The following is a 10,900-nucleotide window of genomic DNA, read 5'->3' on the forward strand; positions in this document are numbered from 1 at the left end:
TGAGTCCACTCAAACTTTATTTCTTTTCATCTTCAAAGGGGTCCTTAAAGTCCTGAAGGGAAGTTAGAAGGGAGGAAAAGGGAAGATTATGCAGCTGACTAGTTACTAACTAGTTCTTCCAGTGGTCCCCAGGTCATCAATTTCCCTTCCACAGAAATGAAATTCTCTGCCAATGCGGGTGACCAGCTTGTTCAGCCTTCTCCAAGCTTTGCTAGCTGCAAAGAGAAGAGAAGGTTATCTTATTAAACCCTGAAAGTATCTGAATTCCTCTCTCAACTACAACTTCCAGACTCCCTGGTACTTGTTTTGTGCCATTCATACATTTCAAAATGAACATGCCTTATAGATACAAATATTCACCAAAATGATTGTGGCACTGAGTCTCGCTAATACAGATGACACTCTATCCACAGTTTAACAGGAGCTCATAGCAGTCCCAAGAATGCTAGAGATGCAGACTTGATGCTGGGCAGGGGTCAGGGCTTGTCTGGAGGCCCAGCACCCAGACACTAGGAGGACAGCTGTGGAAGAAGAAGTTTGACGGAGTCCCACTGCTGCAGCAGATGAAGCACCCACTGTTTTCTGTCTCTCTGTCTCTTTGTTCAGGATTCAGCTTCAATCTTACTGTCCTTATTGGGGTCATGGTCCTGTCTCTTTGTCAGGTAACCTGTCTCTTGATAGCCTGTTAAACTGTTATCCAGTGGGGATAGTAACTCCCTAAAAGCAATAAACCATAGACTTCCTTGGGAAAAGATCATTGATGCTGAGTGGCGCTAAGCCACTAATACCCTGTATAACAGTTATAAAATATTCCTAAAGTAGTCTTACATGCAAAAATGAAAACAAAGCAGACAAAATAGAACACACAAAAAGGAGCAAAGTTGAACAGAGCTGGCTCCACCATGGTATAAGGTAATTAGGAAAATAACTTGAATTTGGTTTGCTCTATATTTTACAAACCTTTGAAGGAGTCAGCATAAGCATTGCATGAACAATATTTAGCTGGGCCAAGTAGAAGCCTGGCATTCTCCAGCCAGTCCCCCTGATTTCCCCATGACACTTGCCATGCAGAGGTGACCCTAACTCAGAGATAGTCTCCAGCACCAATGAACTGAGCTCTGGTTGTGTGGGTGGGCTTCAGATCACTGGAGTTGTGACTGTGCCTATGAAGCTGTGCCAGTGGTTTCTGATATCATTTTCACCTATGACACCAAGCCACATCCCATAGTATCCTCTACTGTCAAACCAGTTGGCTCTCTTGATTTCCTCCTGCCCTGGCATGACTTGTCAAGTTGTCTTATGGGTGTTGTCAGTTTTCTTGTCCTGGGAAGAATTCTGAGAATGACAGCAGGTGTCTCATCAGAAGCCAAGCTCTGTGTGCCAACCATGAACTCATAAAGGTGTGGAGAGAGCAGTGGTCCCACCTTCTATGTGCCAGGGGACATTGAAGCAAGGAGTGAACTGTAGAGCACTTAACTTCCTTGCCTGGGGAACACTGAGTTGACCTTTCATGGGGGTTAGCCCTGTAATTCATGCATTCATCTGGTCAGGGCTCATGCCCATCTTTCAGCTGAACTTCTGGGGGTGGAAATCCTCTCCGATCATCCCCACAGAAGCTCAAAGCAGTCATTGGAATGGCTCTTAGATTCATGTGATTCCTTTGTTTTCTTCTGAAAGCATATTCAGGGCTCCTATATTTCTTAATATTTCTAACTCCTCTGCAAGGTGGACAGGGGATGGGTTGCTTTCTCTGATACAAGATGCCAACATGAGACCACCTGCAGGGGTGCCTGGGAGCTGAGCTTCGGGACTGTATTTCTCTAGGAGTTTGAGGTGAGGGAGAGGTCACCACGTTCCCTGGCCCATCAGCACCCATGTTGCTTACAAAGTCCCTGCAGCTTCAACCTCACCGGGAAGCTCATATGGCTCCTCTGCTGAGCACCAGATCCTGTGCCCACCTCACTGCGGGGAAGCTAAGGAAGGAGATGACGTCTTCCTTGAGCTTTCAAGCAGTTTGTCTGCCTTTAATTATTCTGACATTGTAGACAAATCATCAAGTTATTTGAAAGGAACAATATTCTGTTTTGTTTTCTTTCTTAAGCAAATGAACAAACCAAGTAATTTCCTGTGATGTCACCCACTGTGGTGAGACAGTATCAGGTGTGAGATCACCCACTTAGATAGCCTTGAACCCTCATGAAACCAGGAGAGTCAGCTGACCCTGGGGAAGTCCCATTCCTCACAATCTCCATGCAGGAACCCTTGCCCTCTTGCCCTTCCAGACAAGGACATGTCCCCTTCCTTGGGCTGCCTGAGGAGATTGCACAGGGAGGACAGAGGTCACTGGGTGAGGCAGGGCTTCTCTCTGGCTCCAGGCCTCCAAGCTGCCTCTAACACTCATGGACCTGTGACTCTGAGGTGTCATTGAACCTTCCTGGGCTTGAGCCTCCTCTTGTGTAAGGTGGGGATAATCATACAAAGTCTTTTCATCATCGTGAACTTGAAGTGGCATATTCATGGGGCACCTTAGGGGCTCGAGGACCATTTCCTTTATTCCTGTGGAACAACTTCTCCTGTCTCTGCCTGCTCTTCAAAGCATCTTGTCCTAAGGGTTGGTTCTGGGTGTGGCAGTGACTCTAAACTGAGTACAGAGGCAAGGTAGGATGCAGCCAAGGCCTGTTGATGGCATCTTCTTTGTTACATAGGGATCATGTCTACCCCATGGCTTCCCCATATGACTGAGGGTTGGCCATATAATTGAGGGGAGGTGGGAGCCACATGAATGGGATACTCACCCACAGCCCAACAGACTGACCAGGCCTGGTGCCTCCAGACATCCAGAGTTGTAGCAAGCCAGCCTTGACTTACTGTTAGGGCCCCACCTGACCTTCCTGTGCCTTCCCTCCAGGACAAAGAAGTGAACTTGGAGCAGGTCCATCGGCGCATGAACAGCCTCATGGATGAAGACATTGCTCACAAGCAGATTTCCCCAGCGTCGATTGAGCTTTCGGCCCTGGAGATGGGGGGCCTGGCTCCCACCCAGACCTTGGAGCCAACACGGGAGTACCAGAACACCCAGCTCTCAGTCAGCACCTTTCTGCCGGAGCAGAGCAGCCATGGCACCAGCCGGACACTCTCATCAGTGCCCAGCAGCAACCTGCCACTGCCGCTGAGCAGCTCAGCCACCATGCCCTCCATGCAGTGCAAACACAGGTCGCCCAACGGGGGGCTGTTCCGGCAGAGCCCGGTGAAGACCCCCATCCCCATGTCCTTCCAGCCCGTGCCTGGAGGCGTCCTTCCAGAGGCTCTGGACACCTCCCACGGGACCTCCATCTGACCGCGCCGCCTGCCCTCCCGCCCACCCTCCCACCCACCCGACCAGCAGAGCTTTTTAATACAAGAAGACAACAACACAAACCACACACACTCGCACACACACACATACACAGAGACTCTTTCATTTTTCTTGTACATATGTGTAAATAATGACAGAATGGAGTGGGGTAAAAGTGTATTTTGAATATTCCCAATTTTCGAAGTCAGTAAAAAAACACAAAAACTGTATGAATGACTTTGTAAATTTTGTTCTATATGAATAAAAAGGAAAATTACTTGTGATCATTCTGAAGTGCCAAAGGAGCCCCCCCATTCCTGGGCCTTTCTGAGGGCAGGAGGGGCGACCAGATAAGAAGCCCCTCTCTGCTGGGGGAGAAGGGAAGACGAGGAGCCCCACATGCCACTAGCTGCCTTGTCCCATAGCTTGCTGCCCCATTTCTTTGCTCCTGGCCCCTCATTCCTTTTAGTCCTTCAGCTGCATAAAGAGTGAGTCTGGAGCCCGTATTGGGCTCGCCCACTGGGTTGCTGTGCTGTAGGGTGATCGGCTGTTCTGGGTAGCCTGGGACTGAGGAGGTGCCCTGGACTCAGGGCCGTCCTGTCCTGTCCTGTCCTGTCCTGGATCATGCGGGACGAGATGGTCACTGCTGTGTGTGCCGCAGTGTGCCTCTGCCCCGTGGGCCCAAGAGAAGCTGACAGTTACCTGTAATAAGGTAATTGAGGACTTTGATACTGAGCTGTTCATATCTCATCCTGTTGGCTTTGTTTCTTATTTTCTTTTCAAAATTAGAAGAATCAAAAAGTGATAGAATATTGGGGGAAGGAGGGCAGACTCCATCATTTCCTCAGGGAGGCTGGGCAGAGGTGGGGTTGATCTGGAAGAAGGTCCATGGGGGCAAGGAGTTGCGAGGTGGGGTTAGTTACATGGACCAGGTGAGGTGGTGGAACAAAAGGCGAGGTAGAGGAAGAATGTTCCCTTGGGTTTCGGCCTATGGTCCTGGGTGAGAGAAGGAAGTGAGGCCATAGATGCAGGGAGTAGAAGCTTCGTGGTGTCAGGTAAACAGATCCTTTTAGAAAGAGTTGGGGGAGGTGCCCAGGTGGGTGGACCAGTACTCCAGGTGATGGGGCATGCTGAGAAATAGAGAAAAGAGACCATGTTTGTTTAGGTAGGATGAAAGCGTTGCCCCTTAGATAAGAAGCATAAGTGTAACTCCCATCCACCAGGGAAGTTGCTTGTAGCCCCAAAAGTGAAGGCCTAGCTCAGGGTCCTAAATCCTGCAGGCAGTCCAACAAACAGGGATGGCTCCAGCACAAACCCTCCCTTCCAGCTTCACCACCCTCTCCAGACCAGACCTGGAGTCCTCTTCAAGCACCAATCCAGCCCAGAGCAGGGGCCCTTCTCACTCAGGGCATCTGATATCCTCTGAGATTTCCAGGCCTATGCCTGTGCAGGTACAGCTGCGGGGAAATCCAGTTTTGTAAGCCTAGGACTACCTAACAGCTCCCCCTCCTTCAGTTGCCCTTTCTGAGGCAACTAAACTACACAATCAGGGAAAGAACCATTAGGAGTGGAACTGGGGGAATCTGAGTTGTGTCACTTCAGTTCCTCTCCTAAAGACAAAGGTTATTCTGATCTCCAGACCTGTCAGAATGGAATACACAGCCCACATCTGTCACTGAAGGAGGTGGAGCTCCCACAGCCAGCAGTAATCACGGAGCTGAGAGCCTGGGTCTGTGATCGTGGAGAAATACAAAGTCCTATTGATTGCTTCTTCTATAGCCTTATGGAGTTTCTAGAGAGATGTATTTATGAGGGTGATAACTAGCTCGGGATTGATTTCTTTCCTAAAGTCCCTAGTGACATGATTGAGCAGTAAAGAACAGCCACATCACACAGTCAGCTAAAAGCACTGTGGGGAAGAGAGTGTTTATAATTATGTTATTTATCGCTGGATGCTGAGAATGGTCTGATATTCGTGCTACCTAGGCAATCCATTGACATTTCTCCAATCAGAGCATGTGGAGCTTGAAGCCAGGCATGCTCAGAGAAGCCTAGGTGGGCTACCATGACCCCGAGGAAGAGCAGGCTTTGTTTTCCATCAGCACATTGGGGGCCCTGCCCTGAATGGTCAATTTTTCATATATATATCTCTCTCTATTTTTTTAATCAAACTCTGGTCTCACTGCCTTATCTCACACCAACTCTGTTTCCCCATTGCCCCCTGAGATGGCCTGTCTTCTGGGGTATAGCATGGATGTCTTCTTGGACGGTTCTGCTTAGAATGAGTGTCAAGGGGGAAAGAGAGGGAGATGGAGGATGTGTTTGTGCGTGTGTGTGTGTGTGTGTGTGTGTGTGTGTGTGAGAGAGAGAGAGAGAGAGAGAGAGAGACCAGCATCCTCAAGAGAAGTATTCTGCTTATACAAAATCCTTAACACCTCATGGTGTTATTCTTCACCGTTTATGTTATTATTATTATTTTTTTTTTTTAGAATTTTCTACCCTTGGCATGAGGGGAAATGATTGATAGTCAAGCAAGTTCTCTAGGAAAAAAAAATCTTCCCAACTCAGATTTCTGTGTCAGCTCAGAATGTATCTTTTTTCATGCTTTGCTCTTTGGATTTATAACTCTGTTTAGACTATTCCATACATTTTAGGTATATTTTGTGCCTTCAGACACTGCAAATAATAATCAGCATTTGGATTAAAGTTGTTTAATAATAAATCTTGTCTTTGCTCCCTATGCTCTTATTCTCTGGGGTGAAGAAATACTGTCTGCTTGTTTCTGGGCATGCTGAGATTATGAAGTAAATTCTGTGCCATCGGCAGGGACAGTCATGAGAAAAACTCCTCAAGGGGGTCTCAGATATGCCTGGAGGTAGGCCATGCTCTCTTCAGCCAGTGCATATCCAGAGTTCCCTGAAACCAACCAGGGGACAGTGTGAGGGACAGGCTGAGCAGCAAGTCTAATTTTTGGTTAACCTAACAGTGTTCTTTAAAATATTAAGTTCTTGGAAGTGTCTTAGGAGAGAACTAGGTCATGATTGATCAGTGTAGAGAAGTGTTCCCATGGCCTGGAGGAATGAACACCCTTTTAATTGTCAGCGGACTGTGCTGCCACTCTCATCTCTGCACTCACCCTCTCCTCTAGATAAGTTGCTTCCCTGTGCTTAGGTCTCAGGGCTAAGGGACTGTCATTCCTGGTGGAGCCATAGCTTGGCTTCTCAAAGTTTGGCCCTTACAGGATCTGTGGAGACCTTTCTTCAGTGAACATCCTATGCCCTCAGTCATCCTACAGGCCTCGAGCCATCAACCTGATCCTCTACCATCAGATGCATGTGCTTTTCAGCCAACCTCTGAAAAAGTCCCCTGGCTTCAGTGACTTTGTGGTGGAAATAGCCCCGCTGTTGGCCTCGAGCTCAGTAAAGCTGATCTAAGGGGGCTGTCTGTCATGATCAAGACTTCTTCTTTTAGAAACCAAAGGGAGGATGCCCAGCCCTAGTTCTTCTGTCCGGCACCAAGGACAGGCTTCTCCACATTGGGGTCACTCCTGAGACTGGGGCCGAGGGGTGGGCAACAGACACCACTGGATTCTGTGAGCAGATGGGTGGACAGGAGCAGCTGCGGGGAATCACAAAGGGCTGTTTTCTTAAGAAGAAGCTACCTAGTTCCTAAATTAGAAATCCTCCAAATAGTACCAAGGTAAAACTAATTTCATACCTAATGTTTATCTTTTCAAGCACTGAAGGAGAAGCAGACACATTAAAGAAGAAAAGCCCAGTGATCCTAAAGGCCATGAGGACCTGGAGGGATGCAATCCATGGCCTGTGCATTTTCATTTAAAAGTCATTGCATTTAATAATAGGTGATAGAAATATTATAAAAAATTGAAATAGTAAACATTTTAAATATTATTAAATAACAGAGATGGGCAAGGTCTAATAGCTAACTCAGGTCTCTATGTGACCTTCTGCTTCCAAGGTGAAGGGGCCACTTAATTGAGTGCCTCCAGCTTCATTTTCAGGAAACCTTCACTCCCAAAAGTATCTGCTCATGAGTTAGCATCTGCGTCTTAACTAGAGCCTTGTACTCCAAGGTTTGGCAAAAGAAAATGAGATAAAAGCTCCAGACAATTTTAACTGACCTTTCCTTGCTGTGGACACAATAAAAGAGGCAGAATTTCTGTTCCTAATGTAACATTTTTTAATATCTAAAATATTCTTTTATGCCATTAGTTGTTTTAATAAAACTGTTTATTCTTATTATCCTCACCCTTTGTACCAAGAAACTGCACATAAATAACCCTCTTCTGTGCCAATAACTTTACTCACTGTCTGTTTTTTTCTTTTGCCTCTCAGTGGTGGTATTTAGTCAGAGGAGATTACTTACGAGAGAAGGGAACCTATTCCAGATAAATCAGGTGAGCTAATAGTCACCTCCTACGAAAGAGGAAGGGACAATTGTCTGTAATGTCTGATCATCCCTCCCCTGCCAGCATTTATTGTCTCACCTCTGAACTTGACATTGAGCACTGAGTTCCAGAGATAATAGAAACTCTGTCTGCAGGGGGAAAAAAAAAAAAAGATGGGCACAGAAGTTTACAATGGCTGATGGCTGGGATCTGGAAGAGAGGGCACTAGACAGACCTGGATTACTTACGGTGAGCAACCAAATATGCCCCAAGGAGAGCTCAGTTGCTGGTAGATTCAAGTATACAGTTGCCAGAGACTCAGGGGTGTCCAAACTCAGAGGAAAACAAAATATTCACCAACATATGGAGACTTGTACATCTCAAATAAGTACACACAGACACATATACACATATGTACATGTTCATGCACAAACACCTAAGTCTATGCAAACACACTCACCGTATCAGACACATGCATGTAGAGTTTTAAAGCATGTGGCAATGCACTTGGGTGACATAAACAAATGGAGATATGCTCATCAGAAACAGAAACCAGGGCAGAAAAGAGGCTGTTTCAGAGCTTCCCTGCCCAGTGCACAATCTCAATGCAACAATCAGCCAAGCGGTGCTCTGCAATCAGCCACCGAGGAGGGAGGAGCAGCTCCTGCAATGTGGCCTCTTGTCTGCAAAGCTGCCTGGTGTGCTCAGCAAACCCTCCTCTATCATCAGTCCCTTGTTCTAAAATCCTGATTTGCAACCAGAATCCCTGAAATATGCAAAGAATCCCCAAGCATTCTCCAAAACATCCTGCTTCCTAATAAGAATACCCATTATCATCTGTATCAGTGACTATATCTCGATCAGGTGTGGTGTTTGAGGGACTGTACTATACCCCTCACATATAAACACTCTCTTATTCTCAGATCAGTCATGCAAGGTAAAAAATATTATAAATAGATTTATAGATAGGAAAACTGAGACTCAAAAAGACATGGTTCCAAAGCTGGTGAGAGAGAGTGTTGGGATTCACTGTCTTGTCTGTCTGAGTCCTTAGTGCATACTCCTGCCAGTACAGCCGGCTCTCCCTCCTGGAGAGCATACCCGCTGTGCCTCAGCTGCTGCACCTGTGCTGACCTTCCCTGTCACCAGCCTATCAGGTACCCCAGCCTCTACATCTGCTGCCTTCTCTCCAGTGGCTTCAGGGCAGTCGGTGAGTATCTGCTTGTGGCCCCCTGCAGTGGCTGTAGCTAGGCTGGGCTAACAGGGTCATTTCTAACCACAGCGTTGGGCTAGATATCTGCTCCCCTGAAGCTGCCTCAGCCAGGCAGGGCATCAGTCTGTTAGGTTTACTCAGAAGCTGGACTGTTCCTCTAAGGGTATCTCCTTCCTCCCTTAGACTCCCCAAGAGGCATCTCCTCCTTCTGCCAAAGGTAAAGTGTGCATCAAGCTAAGGGAAACTCTGAGGCTAACTAGTGCTCTAAAGAGTTTTAGGATTCTCCCCTGGGCAGGAATTCCTCCACCAAAGTCCCTTGACAGACCTAAGAGGTGCCTGAAAAACCTCCAAAAATTATCTGCCAAATTGCTTGTGCATGTATGTATGCATGTGTGTATGTGCATTTATTCCAGGATCCTGGTTCATATCTTTCACATATTCCTAAAATTCTCGTATAAAAGCTCTAAGCCACTTGCCTTAAGAGTTGTGAGTCAGGCAAGCCTCTGCATCTCACTCTTCCAAGGTGAGTGTTTAGGTGCAATCTTATTTTGGTGCTCATCTGAGGTGAAAAGCAGAACAGTAGCCAGAGGAGGGAGTGTAGAAAATGCATTGCAGATGCGGGCCTTGGGGCTTTGACTAAGAGGAGGTGGAAAAATCCCACTGGCAGGGCACACTGGGCACCATGAGATGCATGGGCAACAGGGTGGGGCTGGTGCCCTGATCCTGGCACCCAAGAAAGTGGTCAAGATAAGTCAAAGGAATGAATACTAAAACTGGCCAGGTCTGGGCTGGATTCCTATGTCTGGCTCTTATTGGGGGTGACATCTTGAGCACATTCCTTTTTACTTCTTTGAATCTCACTGTTTCATTCTTATATTAGTGACAATAATACCTATATCTTCTATTTGGTGAAAATTCCATAGTTAGTAATCATAAAAAAAAGCTGCAATTGGGAGTTGGTTCCCATAGCACAACTTCTCAGTCCTTAGAACTGCTTCATCCATCCTTAATTTGAGGCAAGCAAAAAAAATTGAGTGAAATAAACTTATTCAAGCTCTTCCTCCAGAAATAATAGACTGGCAGGGAATTGGCTGTCTCCACACTCAGTCCCTGGGCTGATTTTGGTTCTAAATGCTCTAGTATTACCCAGTCCACTCCCCACCACCGTGTTTACTATTCCAGCTTGGTGCCTGTGCCCTGCCACTTGACAATCCACCACCCTCCAGCATCCTCTCGCTTGCATTTCAATGGTGAAGTCAACCTCCTCAGAGACCTCCCTCGCTCATGTCTTCGTTCAGAGGATTTTGGCTGGTCTGTCTTCCCCTGAAGCTCTCATGTTTGTTTCCCTGACATTAAGTAGACAGGATTCCTTTCACTTTGCCTCTTACTTTCAACCCCTTACCTCCCTGTGGCCTTCTTGGATGGGAAGGGCCAGTGCCCTGCCTGGGATATATCCACGTTTGCTCTGTTCTAGGCCTGGCTCCCTGGGCAAGGGGTGCAGGAAGAAGGGATTTGTGCACCTTAGATGGGTACGAATGCTAGACAAATGCTGTGTCAATAAAATAAGTGAGACCTGCTTTTGCATTTTGGCTCTGGACTTTACAGTTGTATGATTTTGGATTTGAAGTGATAAGAATGAATTCACAGAGCTATGTGTGATTCATGATTGCTGAAATGATGTTTTCCCAGTTCATAAGCTCCCCTCTTCTGCCAGCTGAGCCTCTTGCAGAACCTATACAGTTTCCAAAGACCAGAGCTGGCTCCTGACAAGCAAGGCCATGCTTCCCTTTGCTTTGTGGAAAATTACTTTTTTTACTGCAAAACAGCATGGCCTAGTGCTGATTCAGTAGATTAGAGTAGGAAAAGACAGATCGGGCTTAAAATCTGTTCTTTGCCACTCACTAGATGGGTATCCTTGATCCTATTACCAATGTCTCTGAGCCTT

At 46.8% G+C, this 10,900-nt stretch overlaps 1 protein-coding gene across 1 annotated transcript in view; it reads left to right on the forward strand.

The window, feature by feature from the left end:
* GRID1 (glutamate ionotropic receptor delta type subunit 1) overlaps positions 1–3,621 on the forward strand; it is a 753,633-nt gene extending 750,012 nt beyond the window's left edge. The window contains exon 16 of the mRNA XM_025396749.1: positions 2,909–3,621. Coding sequence (XP_025252534.1) covers positions 2,909–3,337 — 429 coding nt within the window. The 3' untranslated portion in view covers positions 3,338–3,621. The remainder of the gene's footprint in view (positions 1–2,908) is intronic.
* Positions 3,622–10,900: the final 7,279 nt, after the last annotated feature.

This window comes from Theropithecus gelada, chromosome 9 (assembly GCF_003255815.1).
Source record: "Theropithecus gelada isolate Dixy chromosome 9, Tgel_1.0, whole genome shotgun sequence".
Lineage (NCBI taxonomy): Eukaryota > Metazoa > Chordata > Mammalia > Primates > Cercopithecidae > Theropithecus > Theropithecus gelada.